This window comes from Lipophrys pholis (assembly GCF_963383615.2).
Source record: "Lipophrys pholis genome assembly, chromosome: 15".
Lineage (NCBI taxonomy): Eukaryota > Metazoa > Chordata > Actinopteri > Blenniiformes > Blenniidae > Lipophrys > Lipophrys pholis.
The window spans coordinates 20,366,757-20,389,474 of record NC_137642.1 but is presented as its reverse complement, the minus strand read 5'-3'; the positions used below and the strand labels follow the sequence as shown (position 1 = coordinate 20,389,474).

Here is a 22,718-nt window from a genome sequence, read left to right as displayed (position 1 = left end):
TGATAAGATTATGTTGTCATTACAGGGATAATATAGAAAACTGTGGCTTCTACGCAGACTTGAAGGCTGCACTGTTTTTATTCCGCTGATGGAGGTTTGCTTTGGCCACAGAAACTAATGACCTTTGACCCCGAACTCAAACACATTTTTAACTTTTTCATCCCCCCCTTCCAGATGATTATGGGACGCTGCTGCTGGCCGAGTCTCTGCTGGAGGAATGCCTGCAGGAAAATGTGGATCTATTACGGAGCGCCACGCCTTTGATGGAGAAGTCCCAGCCCAGACTGGCTCGAGCCAAGGGCTTCCTCAACACCGTCCTGAGCCGAGGACGTCTCTCGGTCAGTCCAAGTAGGGTTATACAATGTTAAACTATTGGGTCCTGAATGTAGGAGGTGAATTACAATTATTCATAAAAGGTATTAGGTTTTTTTTTCTTTGTACATGACATAGCAAAAAAACATGACTGAATTATGATTATTATTTCTTATGTGACCTATTTTAAGCTATTTTAGGTTGAAGTTGGTTTCCCATTCGTGGGCATGCCACCAACTGATCTTAAACTAAACCTTGAATATGAGCGTGAAACAGACTTGAACGCATAGGTTGTATACTGAAATGTTATAAGTTATTTTTTGTGAATCTATTAACATGCAATTTTATTGCCTTTAGCTCATGTCCATATTGAATTATACTTTTAAGGGAACAAAATGTTTCAGGGAAATCCAACTTATTTTGAACAGATTGTGCATGTCAGGGTTGGGTTGGCTGCAGATGATTTCATGATTTTCAAGTAATAATAATAATAATGCATTTTATTTGAAGGCGCCTTTCTCAGCACTCAAGAACACCGTACAGTCAAGCAGTTAAAAAAACCCCACGTGTTAAAATATTTAAATTGTTGTGTTATTTTGGAATAAGTAACTAAACATTCTAAATCAGGGTTAAAAATCTGATTGAACATTTGGAATTTTTGAAAAAGTTTGAAGTTGCTGAAGTGGTTTATGAAAAAAAGAGAGAAAAAATATTTATGTATGAGAATTTAATAGCAGATTTTCATGTATGGCTATGTTTGGCCGCTTTGAGGATGAAAGAGTGCAAAATGCATTGAGATAAAATCCTGTAAAACATTCACACTACAGGCTTTAGCGCAGAGAAAATGTTCACCGATTAAAACAAACAAAGCTCAGAACTCGTCATCTCCGTTCATGTCTTGTTGTCCGGCAGCCCAGGTACTTGAACGAGGCTTTGCTGCTGATGGCCAAAGTGCACTATGTGCAGGGCCGCTACCGGGACGCTCAGGGAATGTGTGCCAGGGTGGGCCTGGAGGAGCTGACACAGGACGACCAGCCTAACTACCACCTCCGGCTGCTGGCCGAGGCCTTCGTGATTAAAGGTACCGGCTTTCACCAGTCAGGGGACAACATTTCAAATACGGAGCAAACACATGCAAACACTGGAGTATTCAAAATAAGGGGTTTTGGGTACATTAGGCCCCGTTTACATTAGAATAGTCTGTTGAAATCTGTGCTGTTTCTGTGTTGGTTTGCTTGAGTTCAGCAAGGACTGACTGGATGAAGCACTGAGCCCCCGAAAGCACAAAATGCAAGGTGATCTGTGAAATATGATTAAAATAAACTCCTGCTAGTTGTGATCTTAATTTTTTATTTCAAATTAGTTAAAAGATTAGCAGTCCTTTAATTAATAGAACTTTGTGGATTTGCATGGTTGAAAAACAATCAAATGCAGGAGTAGACCATAAAGTTATCAAAGTAACAGGCAGCAATTTGATAAAAAGGGTGATTTTCAGTCATCATGCTTCGACATTGCTGGTGGTGTCCCCCAGGGGTCAGCATTGGGACCCAAACTGTTTGTACTGTACATTAACTACATACTGTATGCTTTCAAACAATACAACAGTTTGCTTTATTTGCAGATGGCACAAATACTTTTTGTTCAGGTTAGAATTTACTGCAAGTTTTGGAAGAAATCGAGAAAAGGATTGAGTAAACTCAGATGGTGGTTTGATCACGTTGCACAGTTAACATGAGCAACGCATCCTGTACAGACAAGGCTGATCTTCATAGTTCATCACTGGCAGGTTTCCTCCAAAAACATCACAGAAAAGCTGCAAACATCTCCCGGATGGTCTCACTCTCGAGTCCACTTGAGTTATTACTCCTTAAGATCACAACAACCTTGTATGGAAGAACACAAATGCGTCTGGAAATCGTCAGTTTGACTGGACAGCGAGTCGTGTGGTTGTGTCAGGGAGCTTTTGGTGTTTTCACTCAAGTCGATGGTTTGATATAAAAGAAGAGCGATGTCTTCTTTTTTTTTGAATCTCATACTTATCAGCGTCATGTGTGGAACAAGCCTTTTACAGTCACAAAATAAATGAATGATTAAATAGAGAAAAGTTGGTTCAAAAAGTCAAGTATTTACTGCAACACACCAGCGATATTCAGTGGCCCATTCAGAGAACATTAGAGTGGAACGCTGGGCAATCTTGTTTCACTCATCATCATCATCATCATCATTATGCCTCCCTGTTTCCTGGTGATCGGACATGAGCTCATGACCGTCACATTTCCTTTCTCTCTGCTTGTTTTGATTCCAGCTGAATGGGATTCATGGAGGATTATTGTGGTGACCTGAGAGAAACAGATCACAATCTTTGTGTGCGTGTGTGTGTGTGTGTGTGTGTGTGTGTGTGTGTGTGTGTGTGTGTGTGTGTGTGTGTGTGTGTGTGTGTGTGTGTGTGTGTGTGTGTTTGTGTGTCTGTGTGTGTGTGTTGGGGGGGGGGGTTTACAAGGCTCAAATGTGAAGATCGAGGCGATGAACCTCGGCAGTTGCTCAGCTTATTTGATTTGTCGAGGCGTCTGGTCTGAGGTCTCTGCCTCCTGCAGTACAGAGAAGTTCCTGCTTCTTCTGATTATTTGTACCAATAAACCTGCTAACAAACATCAGGACGAGCATCTGGACCTCGACAGACTTCAGCTGTTTGTTGTGGAGACGTCCATCAGTACTGAAACACAGCCCAAGTTATTCATATTGGAATAGCAACATGTATTAACTGTTTGTAGAATACGACACTCTTCTGATATGCAGACTATTTGGTGATCTATTTTAATACACTTCAAAGCAGAAATAAATCAGGTTACTTTTTTTAAAATGACCTAATATACACAAATATTTTAAATTTTCATACCTTTGTACGAGTAGCCTGTAAAACCTCGTGCTTCCTGTCCCCGTCTACATGTCAGGTCTGTCGTTGGACCACCAGATCGTGTCGTCAGTGTCTCGGGTCCGTCTGTCCGAGAGACAGGAGGAGAGTCTGTCCTGTTACCTCCGAGCCTGCGACGCAGCCCTGTCCTTCCTGCAGGAGCTCGATAAGGTTCACACACATTCACGGCATTCACTGACGTTGCAGAGCAAAATGTTTATAATAAATAAACGTTTATAAAGAACTGTTCTTTCCTTCAGGCTTGCAATTAAAAATAAGTTGTTAATTAGGTAAAATGGTTAGGCCAGGGGTTTCATTATGGATTTCATTTCAGGGGCCACATTCAGCTAAATTTAATATTAGGTTGGCCTGACTGAATGAAAGTAAATCATTATTCTATAACTACAGGTACAACTACATGTCAGCTAGAATGCTGTTCGCTGAGGTGTTGCAGTATTTTGTTATTCAAACACTATCAATAATGACAGATGGCAGTTAATTGAGTTGACAAGTCCAAATGAATATTTTCTCCTGCGGTGGTCTCTATACTCGACACTCCTGTTCAAAGCTCTTCTACTTTGGCTGCTGCCGTCTAATCGAATCCTCAAAGCTGTTTAAGGTTTAAACGTGGTTCTTGAGTGTAGACTTGAACGTGTCTGTGTTTTCAGACTGTAACGACACCCCATGCCAAAGGAGCCAAATCCAGTCCCCTTCCTTCACCTGCTGAAGTCGACCTGGGTTACTTCCTGCATGCGGCTTTACAGAGCGCTTACCTCTGTCTGCTGCACAGGGGGTGAGTCCAGTCCACCCACAGTACAGGCCAATAACTCACCTTAATGGCCCATTACGGGCCAGAAACCACAGTTTGTCTGTCTTTGCATTGCACCAGTGGTCGCGCAGTATTTTTAGATTTCGCTGAGTCATTCCTCTTTCCAAAGATCAGAGACGTGAGGAACTATACTTGTTCTTGTTTCAAGCGTTTGAAGCGGTGAGAGAGCAAATCAACCAGCAGGTGTCAGTGCTGCTGTGCAACTGTCATAGCAGCTTTTCACTCCTCTCCCTGGTGAAACTATAATCCTCCCCATGGGGGCTTTAATATGCATCCAACGTTCATCATAGTTACAACCATCATGTGCAGTATACCAGTAAATCACATTACTTTGAGAGGAGTATTGTGTATGTATAATGTGGAGTGTTTGTGTGTGTGTGTGTGTGTGTGTGTGTGTGTGTGTGTGTGTGTGTGTGTGTGTGACTGTCTGTGTTTGCTTCCTCGCATTTATTTTGGTTGAATGTGGCCCCCTCTCTGCCTATACAACATATTGATGCACACCTACTCTGTGTGCGCGTGTGTGTGTGTGTATGTGTGTGTGTGTGTGTGTGTGTGTGTGTGTGTGTGTGTGTGTGTGTGTGTGTGTGTGTGTGTGTGTGTGTGTGTGTGTTAGTCATCTTGCACAGGGTGCTCATCAGCTGCGTAGGGTGCTCAGAGTGGTGGAGTCACGAGGGTCTCAGAGCTTCAGGAAGGTGAGCCACACACACATTCACACAGCTGTACCCATTTACATAATGCATTTTATAGCACCCTGAAACAACACATTGATCATTAAACACCTGTAAAACAATATCGGCTCCAACATTTTGGAGATTAAACCCCATAAATGTGGTGTAGTCTCTGGTTTGGGACTATAAAGAGAATAAAATATGAACTGTTGCCTTACTGCTATTATAAGTATCATGAATCACAACAGAAAATCTACATAAGGCAGAAACATGACTCAACACACCACTTTGAAAACTGCTATTATCAGCTTATTTCCATGTGAATCCCAGAGTACACACGGATAGGAAGCTCTTCTAGTATTTATCTAGGTTTTACTGTAAGCATTGCAGTAAGAGAACATGTATGAATGCGTTGTGGTTCCCAGTCTGCAGCCAAGAAGCTTGCAGAGGTGCTGCTGAGCTCTGTGAGTGAGGACAGCTACTGGCCCCCGCTGGGGCCCCCACCCTCAGCCTGGCTCCACAGGGAGGGGGCCGCCGCCTCCAAGGACGCCATCTACCCCACCGTTAAACCTCCACAGCGGTACAGCACCGACTGGTTTGTATCAGCCTGTATGCTCCAACCTTTCCCAGACCTATAGCTCCTCCATCAAGTGTAAAATTAATCTTAGTTTGTGGAGAAGTGATTGCTTTGTTCAGAAATTACAATTTGAATTGCTGAAAAATTAGACAAAAAGTGACGGAAAAACAAGAACTTGGCCCACCTCTGTGTATCAGTTGCCTTTATCAAAGCTTTGCTCCATGATGACTCAACTGGGGCACACTGATGTTACATTCATGGGTTAGTAAGGTATGTTGAGCCTAAAACCAGGCTTTCCTATTTCTTTACATGAATCCTGCAAGGTTACAATTCCTCTTAATCTTCAGCACAACGTTCAAGATGGCTAAACCTTCCACTCCAGGGAAAATAACTTCATCATTCCCAGAATATTACGTGGAACTGTGAATAAGATGAGATCAATGCTAATCGAATGGAAAACCTTTAGATATTTAACAGTCCATAGTGATCTTAAGATTTAACATAGGGAAAGTTACTACATAGTATAGAATTTTCTTTGCAAAATTCCCACAGTTCCCCTCAGTGTTGCTGTTTCTACTCTCTGATTTGATAATATGAGCCTGAAATTAGTGTCATTATGCTCCCCACTTTAAACATGACCTCCGTCATATATCCTGTACGTGGGATCACTTCATTGTTGCTCTTCCCAACATTTCTCCCATTTTTGCTCCCATTTTTCATGGCTCTGGGATTTCCCCCTTTATCCAAACAAGGGCTCTGAGGATGGAGACTGTGGTATACACTGCTGATTGTAAGGTCCCTTGAGTATCTGTGACACTGGGCTACATAAATATCGGCTGGTTTGTCTACAAAAATGGCCACAAGAGACAAAGAAAGATAATGTACGATCAACGTGGCTTTAGTTCAGTAAAGAATGTCATCTTAAACAGAACTTCAAATTTGTCCTAAGAAAGGGAGATTTAAGCACCACACAGTTTTATCTGCACCTTAACGAAAGCCCTGGATTGCCACTAGAGGTCATCATGCCCAAGGTTTCATCTAAACCTGCTGCTGACTTCAAGTTGTGAGGGCTATCAAGTTCAGACAATTAATTATTAATTCACTTCAAATACCAGACAGACGATTTGTATTTGTTTAACAAGCCATAATAAAAGTATTACTTCATGCAGTGTGAGGCCAGTTTGTAAGTAATATACAGTGTTTTTGGAGTGAAAGATGCGATATAACAGCATGAGATGAAGTGACATGGAATATTATGACATGAAATGATAAGACATGATTGGGCATAATATACGCATACATATAAGAACATGACATGACATGAGTATCAGGAAGTTGCTTAATGTGAAATATTATTACAGGAAGTAACATGAGATGGCATAACATGGAACAACAGGAAATGACATCACAGCAAATAACATGAGATGCCATGATGACAAACTATGGGAAATGGCAGTAACGTAATAGGAAATGGAATGACTTTTCATGGTATATGACTTGCTCAAATAAGACATAACTTAAATAACATGACATGTTGCGATATGATCTGTGAGATGTCAAATAACATAGCATCATGACATGACATGATGTGACATGACATGACATGACATAGCATCAAATGCATTAGAGGAAATGAAAAAACTACAAATGATATGATATCATACGATACGATACGATACGATACGATGCGAGTATCAAATGCATTACTGAAATTTACAGAACTGAAGATGGCATGGCATGACATTATGACATAATATGATATACAGGGATAAAAATGACATGAGACTCAATGACAATGCATATTTTAGTAGGAAATATTACATATCTTTACACAATATGGATACATTTAATATATCATATGACAGAGTGTACAATAACATGACAATGTATGTTACATTATGACATGTAATGTCACATGACCTGACATGGCATAATATGATATGATAATGCATCACTTGACACCATATGGAATGAGATGTCATTGGATCTTATATCATGACATGTTGTAATGTCACATGACATAGTCTGATATGAGATAAAAATTCATAGCATGACAATGGAAAATGAATGAAAAAAAATCATTCTTTCTGAAGACATGGCATGACATGACTTATGATATCACACGTTACGACATTTCATGACAAAGACAGGAACGTAACTCGGCCTGACAGGACAAACTGATTATCTGCACCAACACACTGAACCGTATCCCCTCCCTTTGTTGCCTCGCCTCTGCATTTCCCCTCTTGGATGCTGTGCTGGTTGCTGAGACCCTGCGAGCCATACTTAGTCAGTACCACATGACTAATCCTGCCCACACTATCATAAGTGAAGATCTAAATCCATGTCTGAGATTAGAAGGCAAAGGAGGAACAGGAGAATTCACCCCGAGGAGTCACATTGTTTGTGGCTTTTGTCATCGGCGGGCCTCTTGTGAAAAGGCCTGTGCCGGTGTCTGGTGAATGTGTCCTTTAACGGGACGCGCAGACATCCGGAGAGGGAAGACGGAGCAAAAGAAAGTGTTGAATGGGAGATTTAGCCAGATAAGAAATGAGGGATCCAGTGTGTGTGACATGTGAGATAGTGCTGTATAGTGATACAGCTAAGGAGGTCTGTATTGTGTTACAGCTCCACAGGCGAGGCAGAAACTGGACACTCAGTGCTGATCTACCTGTGGACTCACTGTGTTTGTATGTGAGTGTGTGTGTTTGAGAGGGAGAGACGTCCACTTCTTGGTACTATTCAGTGTTTCTCTGTGTCCTGGCAGTTGCTTCTGTCCTCAGGACGTGGTGGAGGAGGCTGTGCTGCTGCTGCTCATCACAGAGTCCATGGTGAGACGAGCACAAACACACACAACCCGCAACCTTTCCGCCTGCAGCTGAGATGGAGTGCTTGTGTGTGTGTGTGTGTGTGTGTGTGCGTGTGCGTGTGCGTGTGCGTGTGCGTGTGCGTGTGCGTGTGCGTGTGTGTGTCCAGGCTAGCGGTGAAGCTGTGATCAGTCGTCTGCCGGACCAGGCTGAGGCCCGCCAGGCCAGCCTGCACGATGCCACCTCCGTGTACGACCTGCTCACCATCGGCATGGCCAGGAGAGGGCAATACGCCATGCTGTGCGAGGTGCGCACACACACAGCCACACACTCACTCACACACACACACACACACACACACACACACACACACACACACACACACACACACACACACACACACACACACACACACACACACACACACACACACACACACACACACACACACACACACACACACACACACCGGTGCTCCTCCATGCTGGAGGTCTGAGGGGAGGAGAGCGAAGGAGTGAGAGATGAGATGTGTTAGCGAGAGCTTTGCCTTTGCCAAACTTTTTAATGAATGTCCTTATCACTCTGAGCACGGGGATTATGTGTCTTTTTTTTTCTCTCTCCGTCTTTTCCTCATCTCCTGGCTTCCCCCACCCCCACACCACATTGTCTGACTTTTCTTTTTTTTTTTTTTTTTAATACTTCTGCTTTTCACACCTCTGATTCCTTCTCAATTCTCACACTATTTTTCTCTCCCTTTCACCCCCCCCCCCCCCCCCCCCCCCCTCAGTCTGGGAGGTTGGAGGTTGTCTCAAATTAGGTTTGTCCACCTGTCTGACTGATTCATAGATAGCATCAGTCACACGCACACACGCACGCACACACACACACACACACACACACACACACACACACACACACACACACACACACACACACACACACACACACACACACAGAGGGACTCCCACCTACAGGAGCGGACCACCTTGCTGATATACGAGTCCAGTATGGGCCATTTATTTAAAATTAGATGTCAGCCCATCAGTGCCATCCATCTTTCATGCCACGAATTGATTGATTGCATACTCACTGTGGCATTAATCAATTCATGAGGCCAAGCTATGATATGAAATTTTAATTGGATGTAGCATTACTACGCACTTATACGGCCACAATGCTGCATTTCACTGACGCCTTCCCCTCATTTCATTTTCGTTCCATTAATATTTGTTAGCATGACTCAGCTGCAGTGTGACATTAGCTGAAGCTTCATCTTCCTCCAGCTGTGAATACGAGGCCTGATTACAATGAGCAGATATAGTGTTTTTGCATTTGTGCATATTGTCATTTGTCCAGGAAGGAAATATACCAAATCAAATAAATCACATCACGCAAGGCCTCATTTACTCGACAATGTTTCAAGGGAAAATGCGTCGTTTCTGTGTTCTGTTTCAGAAAAGTTGCGTGTTTACCCAGCAATGTTCGGAAAAAAAAGAAGTCGGTTTACACAGAAACACTGAAAACAATGTTGTTTTTGTAATGAAACCACACATGCACGTATAGAGAACAACATGGTGGTGAGTCCGTGGACGACGAAGTTGGATTTTTATCACGGGTGACTCAGTTTGCTACGGCCGTGGTGGACATGAGCAGTAGCAAGCGTTTCAGAAAAGTTGTGTTTTCCCCCGTTTCCACGGACACAGAGCCATGTCGTTTTCAAAAAGTTCCACCTTGGGACCCATTTTCAAAAAGTTACGTTTTCATTGGCTCTGACCAACATTGTCGCGTAAACAAAACGTTCTGTAAATGGGGTCTGAATGTATTGGAAGAAATTTTTCCATAATCTAAAGGTTTACCCAGGTTTAGTTAAATGTGCTAAATTGCTAAAACTGTTCAAATGCATATGATGACAAAAAAGAAATGGCAGAGAAAGGTATATATCTAAAAGAGCTATAAGAGTTGAAATACAGAAAAGAACGAAATTAACTAAAATGGGTCAAATGACAAAAAAACAACTAAAAACATAAGAAATGGTTAAAGTGGCTCAAAGAATGAGGCCAAACTGGCCAAAACAGTGGGAAATAAAATTACTTAAAACTGCTTAAATGACCAAAACAAATCAAAGGGATAAAATTGCTAAAAGAACGCAGCTAAAATAATAATTTAGAAAAAAAAAAATGGACACTGGGTGTTTTTTATTAGTTGTGAAATAAATGTCTCTTTTGATTGTAATTAGCCGCCTCTTGATAAAGTCTGAGCTTCAGTGTTCAACAGCCTAATAACTATGGCAATGCTGAACACATTAGTATTACAATGCTCGTAGAGTTACTCTCTACAGTATATTCAGTTTATTATATGTTACGTACAGTTAACAACGCACTACTTTGTCGATCAGTTTTCTATACTAGCTACGTATTCAAGCAAAGGTCAATACACAAAATATCACATTTGGTAAAAGCGTGTTGATTGAGTAACGTCTGGATTTGTGATTGAATGTTTTCCAATCGTTCCAATCAGCAGCTCCATAACCAGATATGTGAATACTTGGAGCACTGTGGGTGTTTTAGCATCGATTCTTGTGGTAAGTGTTCAACATTTTACATTCTAATTTTAGCAAAGCCGGTGTTTTACCACAGGAGAAAGTTTTTTTTGTTTTTTTTTTAAGCTATTTACAAGACTCAGCTGCTTGGCAGGAACTTTCTCCCACCTGTCTTAGTAATTCCAACCATGGCTGTTTAAATACTCTTAACATAGGAGCACGAAGGTCAGACATTCAGTCCTTTGTCAAGCTTTTTCCAATTCTGAATACAGAATTATAAAATAACAAAAACAAAAAATATTTTATATTTAAAAAGACAACCCACCTTCATTTGACCAATATTATCGATACCTTGATCGAATTACATCATTTCGGCCAATGGTTGTTGGCATCTTGTTCCATTTGTGATTAGTGTTGCTAGTATGGCTTTCTGCTAACACAGTCGGGTTCGGAACGGAAATAAAGAATATTGACATTTGCCTTGATGTCTTTTTAATAGCGATGAGTCGAAAGACCTTGAACGCCGTACTCCCACCACATAAGCTACGGTTAACCTTCACACAATAGATCTGTACAAAGTGAAGCATCTGCTTTATCAGTGGTATCGAACATCACTAATCAATATTAAATTAGAGAGAGGATCAGTGGAATTTCTCCGGTAGAATTGGCATATGTTATGGTCCAACACTACCACCTAGTGGTTAAACGTGGAAGCATTTTTTTTCCTTACGCAAGAGCAGCTGCGTTCCTTTATATAAATCGAAGAAATGATCGTTATTAACCCGTCTACTGTGATATGTATGATATTAATGCACCTCTAACAAGAGGTAGTTTGACCCTAGCTGATAGCAAAACCCTAAAAGTTAGGCTAATTTAAGTTCTTTAGTTCAGCCAATACACTCTTTGATTCTCCACTCACTGTTTGGCTGACCCCCAGCTCCCTATCGTCACATTAACCCCGGTAAACTGGAGGTTAAATAGGGATTTGTAATGGTTTGGGGCTTAATTTAGCAGGGTCGAGAGGGGTTAGCGCTGCTATGTGGCAGCGAGGGCAGCTTCACATCGCACCACTGCTACTGAAACATTAGAGTTTAAGTAATATGAATGTTGAAACCTCTTCAGCACTACACATCTCGCATTTAATTAGACCCCACTGCGGTAGACCGTGTGCGCTGCAGCTTGGTGGAGCGCCACGTCTTTGTGTGCTTGTAACACGGTCAGCGGGCTTTCCAATAAGTGCACGTTATTTAATCATAATATCAGGAGGGCTCCTTTCCTGGATTAGCTCACTCCTGCTTGACTGACAACATCAAGGCAAGCGCCGCACCACGCCGTCCTCTGCTCGTCCACACACATCAATCACGTCATTATGTACTTTAAACAGCTCGGAGTGGGTGGCGAGCGGGGACTGGAAATCGATGCTCGGCCTGGAAAAATGTGGCCAAGAACAGCGACCGTGCAGATTGGGGGAGTGTTGGCGGCAGTTGGCGGCGGCGGTGGTGGTGGTGGGGGTTTGACTGTGTACACCACCACAAAAGCTCTCAGCCGGAGCCTCCGCTCACACATCCATGCTTGTGCAAAAGTTGCATAACTTAAAACTGCTTCTTTGCTCGTTTGCAGTGTCTGGAGCGAGCCATGAAGTTCTCATTCAATGAGTTTCACCTCTGGCACCAGCTGGGCCTGTCACTCATGGCGGCCGGGAAGGTGAGCTCATTACTCCTTATATACTCACAGCAGGGCGCGCACACACACGCACGCACGCACGCACGCACGCACACGCACACACACACATACACACACACACACACACACACAAACACACACACACACAGAGGAGATGTCCATGTCCACATGGTTGGATGGCAATAAACCTCCGATCTCCTGAAGATGAGCTACATTGGCTCGCAGCTTGCCTCTGTGAAATAATGTGTGTGCGCCTGTGTGTGTGTGTGTGTGTGTCTGTGTGTGTGTGTGTGTGGGTGTGTGTTTGACAGTAAAATTGATCTGGGTTGGAGGATAAAGTGACACTGCAGATCAATGGAGGGCTCTAGAAATAGGCTGCTCCCTAGAAGGAGAAAGGGGGCCGCCTCAGTGTCGTCAGATCCGCTTCTATTTAGGGCGTGTGTGTGTGTGTGTGTGTGTGTGTGTGTGTGTGTGTGTGTGTGTGTGTGTGTTTGCGCGCGCACGCACGTGGTCCATTAATGATTGACCTACATGTATTAAGTGACTGTGTGTCTAAATGGGTCTATTAGGGCTGTGTAAGGACAGTCGATGTGCGTTTGATACGCTCACTTAAAAGCGATCCGTGTCATCTGCAGCTACATGATATATGTGACTGCTGTGTGCACATGAATCACAATTTGTCACTGACATCTGTGTGTGTGTGTGTGTGTGTGTGTGTGTGTGTGTGTGTGTGTGTGTGTGTGTGTGTGTGTGTGTGTGTGTGTGTGTGTGTGTGTGTGTGTGTGTGTGTGTGTGTCTCATTTCCAGGGTGTCGGTGCTGTGTCTGTATTTAAAGAGTGTGCCAGGATGAGACCAGAAGACCCCTCGTTGCCCCTGCTGGCTGCTAAAATCTGCATCGGTCAGCTGTACTGGGTGAATACACACAGACCACCAAGATCATATATCCCAGCCGTCGTTCACACAGCAATGTTCGACTGAAAACTCCCATTGTTTTTAGCGTTTTCGTTTCAGGGGAATTTACTGAAAAGGCTGTAGTGTTGAGCAGGGTTGCCAGATTAGACTGTTTCCAAGAAAAAAAAACCCTCACCCATTTCTATATAAAAAAAAACCACAAGAAACCCAGAAAGCCAATCATTAAATTATCACATGTTTAGTAAAGAACACAACTCTTCCCCAAACAACCAAAAACAAAATGGGAAATGGTGCAACCAAATGGCAACCATCAAAAAGTAATCCAATAATCGTCTAAAATATTTGACTATTAGACATTTGACTGTCCTGTCTAAGTGTAACATCAGAAAATATAATAAAATCATCAAATGAAAGTCATGGTGGGCTAAATGTTTGAAGAGCTGGTAAATCCCATTGATCTTGTAACATAAACTCTTCGCAGTATTTTGTCCAATCTGAAGCACAACCCAAATATTCTTGTTTATTTTTCGCCCGAGATTATAACGTGTTATTTTGTGCATCTGTCTGATACAATCCTCCGTTAGTAGATCTAGATCATGATATTAAGTTTTCCTACATAGACACTAGCTTCTATGATACCACTCTCAAGTTGAAAAGGTTGTAAAACTTAACCTTTTTATCAAAGTGGCTCTTTGTGTGATTTGATTTGATTCTTATATTCATCTTCCAATAGACCAGATATGAACAGCAGAAGATCCATTGGGAAGCCAATTTTACATGGTAGGATGATCATAACTTTAAGCATGTGAAGTAGATTCAATAGAATTTACTCCATAAAACTGTATTGAACTAATAAACTAATCATACTTTATTAATCCCCTTGGGGAAATCCTTTGTGATTCCCCAAATACCAATTGTATTTCCTGGATGTGGAGGTGCGGCCACATTACGGCGCTCCAGGGAGCTGATGGGGGGGTCAAAGGTCTTGCTCAGGGATCCATCGTAGTGACACATCAGCAGTGGGATTCGAACCTGCAAACTCCCGATCCTCTTCTCTAACCTATGCCCTACTGAGTAGATTACACATACAAGATGACAAATGCATGCAGGTTGATTGAAATGTACTTTAAGTACTTTTTATTAAAACAAAAATCCTTAATAATGCAGAATGATTTCACTTTAACTAAAAGACGGTTGCAGGTGAGTTCACCCCTTAAAGTGCAGCTTTCTAACACTCAGGACTGTATAACAAAGTGATGAGGTGGCAAAAGTTAAGAAATCCTACCAAGAATATACTTAATGACTAATCCTTCCTTTAATCGCCTGCAAGCTAATTTCTTCTCATTTAAATTTGAACAATCTTCATTATACCCTGTGTCTCCTTCACACGCAGCATACCTAATGTCTTTTCAAAGGCAGCTTCGCCATCACTCCTGTGTCACGTTAACCTTCGTCCAGAAAATGTGCACTGAGAGGGAACATTTTGTTTTACCCTTTTCTTCCAGCAGACACTCGACTGAACTCTTTGGGATCGTGTCACAACCTCCCCAATGGCCTTTAAGTGCCATTTCTTGATGACTTTTTTTTTGAAAAACGGCAATTGTTCAAAGCAGCACTTTAATATATTAGTATTTTTCTACTTAATTGGCATAAATTGTCTACACGAGGGGAGTCAAACTCATTTCCAGCGATCACACACAGCCCCATTCTTTAATCGTCACATCACAGCACAGCAAGTCCTAAATGCTAGTGTTTATTAAACGCCAAAGGTTTTTCGTTGTTTTTAGTACAATGATGCATGAGAACGTCAGGCAAAAAAACTTTACATTGCATTTAATGTATTTTGACTGAACAGAGAAGGTGGAATGTCATAAAGAAATGCATCCTGGTGCAAAATACAGTGAAATTCTTGCTTTTGCATATTCAAATTCATGGGCTGATTAAGCATCATAAGGTAGCCGGCATTTAGACAGGTAACTACATAGATTATAGTCTGTGTGGTTTTTGGATGTGTGCATGAAGCGTGAGCGAGTTGATCGGTTTGTTTTGGACTGAAGAGTCTTAATGATGATTCTGGACCTTCATTCCTAACAAATCGGTTAAAACCAAAGACGTTGTGAGACTTTACAAGGACTCAAACTTTAACCCCAATTACCAGAAAGTATTGCATTAATTTAACATCATTAATTTTAAATTTTTTCATTAACAGCTGACTTGTTGTCATGTGAGAGGTCTTATGCTGTTCACTTCATAATATCTCCAAAACGCCCGGAGCCATATTCTGTCCTCATTTAAAGATAAACTGGTTTGTCGAAGATCAAAGATGAAGCTCGGGTTTCCAGAGAAAGTCTTTTTGTTTAACCACAAACGTCTACGAGGTCAGACTTTATTGGCTAAAGGTCCCCGCGACCTCAAATAGTCTTGTTAACGGCATAATTCCTGCTGGGAATTTCTTGGCAAACACTTTCACTCTCAGCCAGGAATAACGTCATTAAGATTTTGATTATTGTTCGTTTTTATTGGTTTAAGTCAAACACAAGAAACTAAAACAACTGATCAAGTGTTGAGAAATAAAAGCATTGATGTTAAATGCTTGTTTTGCGGTGAAAAGCTGAATTTATCGAGCTGAACAAGACATTCCCAGCTCACCCAGCCATTTTTACTGCAAGGTAGTGTGTGATGTCCGACCAGAGAGAAAGAAGCAGCAGCTCGGAACCTTGCTCTTGTTACTTGTTACTCCCAAAACTCTAAAGGTTTGTAAGGCTGCAAGTGTGATATTGGATTGACAAACGTTATTGTTCACATGTTAACAGGGTCGAGCCTGTTGCAAAATCCTCGTTTCAATGCCCCGGTTTGTATGACACTCACATTTTCTGTGACATCACTTTTCATAGTTGCATAGCGTGCTGACGTGCTGGATATGTTGGTTTTTTATTGTGGGAGGCAGAACTAAACAAGTATAGTTCAAGATTGAAAGAACATTGAAAAACAAGAGATATTTTGTAAATGAAGAAAATATATTAAAATCTGCAGATAAAAGTCATGGTGGGCCAGCTGAGAAAATGTCTCCTATCACAATAAGAGCAGCATCTCTGCTGAAGGTTGAACTGACGTCCTGTTAGTAGGTCAGCTTCTTTTTTTCATTTCTTTTATTTTTTTCATATGCAAACCTTTTGGTAGATCAGGCCCGACTTTCCTTACTTATGCTTGCTGTTCACAAAGCTTCAAAATCGTAAAGAAAGATATGACAAGAATGTGATTGGAAAAAAGGGTTTCATAAAAAAGGTATATAATTCAATTTGCACATATTTATCAACATACACAAGGTTGCTCTGCAATTTGTCACAACTTTTGGAGGTTTTTATTAGTCCTGAGTAAACTGAGGGAAGCATGCTCTCTACTTTGAGTATTCCATCCACTCCTGTCGTTCACGTAACATCTGCATTGTTGTTTTTATCGCAAACGCGCTTCTGTGCGTGCTGGCGTTTTTGGGGATTGACTCCGTGGGTCAGCGGGTCAGCTACACATCAGGGTAAAGCGCCGGCCAGCTCGGAGGCTCCTGCTGTTCGCGATCTGGACGGTGTCACATGAACGGCGGCGTTCAGCGTGGCGAGCGAGAGAATGGGCGAGGGTGCGAGAGACCTAGAGAAAGGGGTCAGAGATTAGAACAGAGGCGAATGGAGGGAGCACATCTGTCAGCGGCTGGAGATCATGGTGGGCCGGAGACACTAAGGAGCTTACAGCCTTAATCACAATGAGACACTATGGCCATAGTGCAGCACTGTGGCATTACATAAATGGGCCACGGTTATCCGCCACTGGACTGTCAAGCCACCAAGGATATTTCATACCTTTACTGTTAGCATGCTACCCTGCAGAGCACAACCGAAAAGGTCTGATTGTTAATTTGTCATAGTTTCAGAATGACGTGCTACTCAAACCTGGTGACGTCACCACAAACCTCTTCGATTGGCGATCTGGACGCAAAGCTGCTTTTCTAAATTCCTGAAGAGCAGTTATGCAGATGTGAGGGTTTTTTTTTTTCTGTCGGCGAGTGACATCTTTCACACCATTGATAAGAAGAGGAGGAGGAGGAGGAGGAAGAAGAAGAAAAAAGAGCTAATCCTCCTAAGAGGTGCATGCATGGGCCTGTGCGTTTAAAAAACCAGCTATTGTGTGCCGGCTTTGTACTAGCAAGGACTGGATTCAGCGGAGGGAACGGAGGAAGAGGAGCTGAAGGGAGAGTGTCGGTGCAGTTGGCTTGCTGTTGCGTTGGCGTGCCGTCAAAGGCACACACACACACACACACACACACACACACACACACACACACACACACACACACACACACACACACACACACACACACGCACACATGCACACACACCCCTTACACCCACCTGCCCGCCCGCCCTCCACCAGCCATACCTCACACAGAGTGACACACTTTTTCCTCGGCTCGGAGCACCTCGGCTCGGCCACACGACCGCCTGCAGTCTACTGCTGCGTGTGTGGGCGGATGTGTGTACGTGTGTGTACGTGTGTGTGTGTGTGTGTGTGTGTGTGTGTGTGTGTGTGTGTGTGTGTGTGTGTGTGTGTGTGTGTGTGTCCTTCAGCAAACTCTGCGCCGTCCTTCAGCTTAGTATGTTCGAACTGTCCTCACGTTAAACTCCATTCTCAGCCACCATTACTCCGTCTCCCTGCTGCACCTCTCGCTGCAGTTATTGCATTTCACCTTTCCACTGGAGCTCAACAGTGACCTAGATCACCGCCCGTCAAATGCTAATTGTGTTTGTGTGTCCAGTTCGAGGAGGCGGAGGCTCTGTCCCAGACTGTGCTGTGTATGGGGGAGGAAGCAGGAGAGTTCCTACCCAGAGCCTACCTGGCTCTGGGACTCTGCTGCAGTCTGCAGGCCTCTGATGGTGAGGATACATACACGTGCACAGTAGATACTACACACCGTAGAATATCCTCTCACTAAAAGAATATGGCTGGGTATGCAAGTATGGTCTTCGAGGAAGAAGCGCAGGAGGTTACCAACCTTCACAGGGATGAGTTTAGAGATGATGGCTAACTCGATTGACTGTTTCTAACAGCGACTGCAGCAAAACCTCTAAATCTAACCAAGTATATTTGTGTAGTTCAACGGTCTGAAAACCTGTGACTGTGGAGCTACAAGTGACCCATCAGCCCCCCTGTAAAGACTCTTCAAAGCTACATGCAAATAAAGACTTTTTTAAAAATGCATTTCTATTTTAATTTACACGCCTGGCTGCCTTTCAGAACGACTCATATCTCATAGTTAAAGGTGTGGCATTCATTACTTTGTTGACTAAAATAAATATATGTCTCATCCCACCATGTCGCCTTCACTTCAGTTGAGAAATGTTGAGTTTCCAATGATCGGGGTGCAAACAGGAAAGTCTGATGCGGGCCCCATTTACACGACAAAGTCACTGAAAATCCAACTTTTTTGAAAAGGCTCAGACTCTGTGGAAACAAAAAATGGATCAAACCACTCGAGAAAGTCAAAAGTCAAAATATCTAAAGTGACCAAAATGGCAAAAATAAACAACAAAAGTAGGCAAAATGGCAAAAACCACATGAAAGGTGAAATAGGGGAAATAAGAAGGAGAATATTTCTAAACAGCTAAAATCGCTAAAACAATGAAAATTTAATTAAATAAAATGGTCTTCTTTCTAAGTTATGTGATAAAACCAGGCTAAGATACTGTACATATGCCTATACGAGCCGTGTTGAAGGTCAGACTGTAATTGAGTAGACATTGGCATAAACTTGTTTATTCAACTTATACACGATTGTTTATAGACTCTTTATCCTGACAATCAAGATAATCTTTCTTACTTTAATGGCTGATTTAAAAGACGTAAATTTACCAGTACAAGTTGCTAATTCTTTACTTATTGTTTCCCAGTCTGTCTTTATGGTTTTGTTGTGGGGAGCTGATCCCATCAGGGACATTCGGACTATTTGGGAAATGTGCTTCACACGCCTCAAATCCCCAGCAGCTGGTTTCAGACCGTCGCAGTTGTCATTTTCCATTTAAAGCACCAACGTTGCTCAAATTGCAAACCTACGTACGCGCGTCGGTACGCACATCAGCATGTTTGTTTCCAGGCACACTGCACCTGATAGATCATGACACCCACTAGTTTATCACCTTTAGAGTGGAGTGAAAGCTAAACTTGATCCTTTCCTCTTTGCAGCCTCTCTGAAAGGAGATCGGAACGAGTTCAACAAAAAAGCCCTCAAAGCTTTGAGCAAGTAGGTCCCGCTTCTTCTTGTGTCTGCTGCTGTAGATCGATATTCGATGAAACACAGGGCGTAAATGGTGCTTCTGGAATGCCACTTTTCTGTGAGTGTTTGAGCGATCCTGCCTCATGTTTGTTCTTGGTGCATCGAGGAGAACTTTTAACACAAAACTCTCTTGGAGCCCAATTTGTAACTGACCAGTGAAATAACAAGCATAATAAACGCTGAATCCAAATGTTTCAATGCAAAAAGCACAAGTAGATGAACATTCATACAATTTCACCGTTTAAACGGTTTATATTGCTCTCATTCATGAATTTGGAAATTTCAACACTCTCAAAGTATTTTTACGATTTCGAAATGTGACATATGTGTCGTAAAAGTCTGCAAAGAGTTAGCAGGATGCCATCATAGTTCTCCAGTTATGGAATCAAAAAGTCTCTAAATAGGTTCAAGTTGGATGTTTTCAGCTTTACAGTCCTGCTGTCTCAATCTGATCACCATTGAAAACATTTTAATCAGAAAAGTAATGTTTTGCGATTTTGTTGTGACATTTAAAATGGTTATTGTTAAAGAAACAAGTTACCATGTCTGGTTATTAATCCCATCAAGGGTTAATAAAGCCTCCTGGTGCAAAACCCTTTGATGGGTATGTTGTGTTTAAGTGGGGGGGGGGGGCTGGGGGTCATGGCCCCCTGGCTTCCTCGGCTTTTGATTTCAAACCATGACAGCATAAAATACATAAAGCTTACACGTTTGGATGTTTTGCTTTTGAAGCAGCGTTTATCACAATGAGGGGGGAGAATATTTTGTGACGCTCAACTATAAAACTATCAAGTCCCAGAAGAATATGGAGTGGGATTCCTGACACTGTCCACCTACTGAGCATGTCCAGAACACAAAGAAGTTTTCAACAAGTTGTGTTGTCAGTGGCTCTGAGCTCTGTTGTCGTGTAAACAGACACCCAAAACGCAACGTTTTCTGTTTTCACTTCAGTATCGTGTACATGGGGCATTACACTCTAGTTATTATCCCCCCCCCCGTAAAATTCTCCTCTTTTAGCCCAAGTCATGCGTTGAAAACTAAATTCCACATTATAGTAAACTTACTTGTTCTTTTGTTTTATGACATTGTTCTCGGTTTAGGACACAAAACCGTCACTGACACTATATGTGTGTGTCTTTCCTCCACAGAGCTCATTCACTAGACCCCCATGATGCTCAGATTGCGATGTACCTGTCTCTGCAGCTGGCCCTCGTACGGCAGGTATGAATCAGATAGACGGGATTATTTATGAAAGTATCAGGAAGTGGTAGATTTGACATGAAAACGCTTATGTGCGTGTGTTTGTGGGGGGTGTTGTGTAGGTATCTGCTGCCATGGAGCCCCTGCAGGAGGCTTTGTCCCTCCGCGGGGACGACTTACACTCCCTCCACCTGCTGACCCTGCTGCTCAGTGCCCAGAAACACCACCGTCACGCCCTGGACACTCTGAACCTGGCCCTCAACCAGCACCCCGACAACTTCAAGTAAGTCAGACGTGAAAAATAAACAACCGCTGGCTGGAAATCCGGTGGAAGTGGTGGCGAATCCATCGATCTCTGTCTGTTAAAGACTGGAAATGTGGTGCAGGAGGCCCTGTCGTCCCCGAGGCCAGTCCTCCCCGTGGGGATAGGGTGTCTCGTCTCCTGCTGCACTGGAGCCCACACGCACGCACGCACGCACACACACACACACACACACACACACACACACACACACACACACACACACACACATTTCACGCCTTATTTAGAAGTGGAAGCCTGCATTGCGGTACCTTTGCCCCCTCATACACCCTTTACCCTTTAAACACTGCAGCTCTGACCCCACAGAAGCGACACAAGGCTGCCTTGTATGAACCTGAGCTGTTAGATACACATAAAAAACAAACTCAGAGTTCTAATCATGAGATTTTAGTGGCTTGAGAGGATTTGCCACATCTTACAGGGTTTAATGAGCGAATGACAGTATATTCAGGCACATATTTGAGGTAGATTAGATTAAAAATGAGATTGTTTGAAGCATGTTAGCCTCATAACTCATTTTATCCACCCTCTTATTAGTTCACAGTCATGCCTCTGGATCTACACACCGAACCAAAGCACTAAAGACATGCTCATTAGCTGCGGAGGAAGCTTTATTGTACGAGACGCAGACAACATTAACCATCAAGGCCAGTTATTTCACACCAGCGATAATCCGGCAGCATGTTGCATCATCTCTCTTGATGTGTTTTCTCCTCCATTTCAAAGCATTTCATAACGCAGCCATTTGGGGTCAGTGTTGGCCTCCACGCTTCGCCTGCAGAAGACAGATGGGGTGCATCCACACATCAGGGAAAGCAGGGAGGGGGGAAAAAAAAAAAAATCAAGGAAAGAGATGAAACGAGAGGAGGAGCAGGAGAGGCCGACGGTTTCTCTCGTGATTGCTCGGCCCTGTACGTACAGTTTGGAGGATGAAATCTGTGCTCAGTCGCTTAGATGCCGCACACCTCCTCCGTGAAGACACTTGACTGCTTTGACCCATTTTAAGAGCTCTTTGGAGGGCTCAGCCAATCAGAGCGCTCTCTGCGCCAGGAATCCCCATTGCCCCGGTAACCATGAGGTCACACGGGCAGAGCAGGCAGCATCAGTTGTTGTTTCCTGAACTGTTGTCATGGGTCGGAGGAGGAGAGAGGCATCAGCAGCTCGCAGATTGATTAACGGTTTCCCTGATTCATGAGGCAAAAGCACAAGCAATACCAACAGATCAGCAGATCCCAGCTCCAGTTTACTCAACAAAAACTACCCAAACTAAAAATTACATTTTAGTTTAACCCTTTTTTTTAACCAAAAGCATGGCAGCAAAATACTAATCTGTTAATGATTCCACAAATAAGCAGAAGTGAATGGGCTGTTTTGGCTGTTTGTCTCGTCATTTGTAAGATTTTATTCGACTGCTTTGAAACCAAATGTGAATTATCAAACCAATATTAGTATTTTTACATTACATATCCTAAATGTGATAGATGTTTTCACATTTTCTGAAATGCATAGTTGTACATTATTAATTATAATTTCTAAATTCAGTGTAACACTTTGAAGTGATGATAAATAATTAGCAAGCAACCAGAAGGTATTTTATTTATAACATAATAAATGCTGACAAGTATTAGCAAGCCTGGAT

General features: G+C 42.6%; 1 protein-coding gene across 2 annotated transcripts in view; it reads left to right on the top strand.

The window, feature by feature from the left end:
* ttc7a (tetratricopeptide repeat domain 7A) overlaps nucleotides 1-22,718 on the top strand; it is a 68,036-nt gene that overhangs the window by 7,646 nt on the left and 37,672 nt on the right. For both annotated transcript variants that reach the window (XM_080482051.1, XM_080482050.1), the window contains exons 3-16: nucleotides 175-338; nucleotides 1,225-1,393; nucleotides 3,264-3,394; nucleotides 3,892-4,016; nucleotides 4,666-4,744; nucleotides 5,146-5,315; nucleotides 8,065-8,128; nucleotides 8,274-8,411; nucleotides 12,264-12,347; nucleotides 13,134-13,238; nucleotides 18,043-18,160; nucleotides 19,467-19,524; nucleotides 20,706-20,778; nucleotides 20,880-21,040. In XM_080482051.1, the coding sequence (XP_080338177.1) occupies nucleotides 175-338; nucleotides 1,225-1,393; nucleotides 3,264-3,394; nucleotides 3,892-4,016; nucleotides 4,666-4,744; nucleotides 5,146-5,315; nucleotides 8,065-8,128; nucleotides 8,274-8,411; nucleotides 12,264-12,347; nucleotides 13,134-13,238; nucleotides 18,043-18,160; nucleotides 19,467-19,524; nucleotides 20,706-20,778; nucleotides 20,880-21,040 (1,639 nt within the window). The remainder of the gene's footprint in view (nucleotides 1-174; nucleotides 339-1,224; nucleotides 1,394-3,263; nucleotides 3,395-3,891; nucleotides 4,017-4,665; nucleotides 4,745-5,145; nucleotides 5,316-8,064; nucleotides 8,129-8,273; nucleotides 8,412-12,263; nucleotides 12,348-13,133; nucleotides 13,239-18,042; nucleotides 18,161-19,466; nucleotides 19,525-20,705; nucleotides 20,779-20,879; nucleotides 21,041-22,718) is intronic.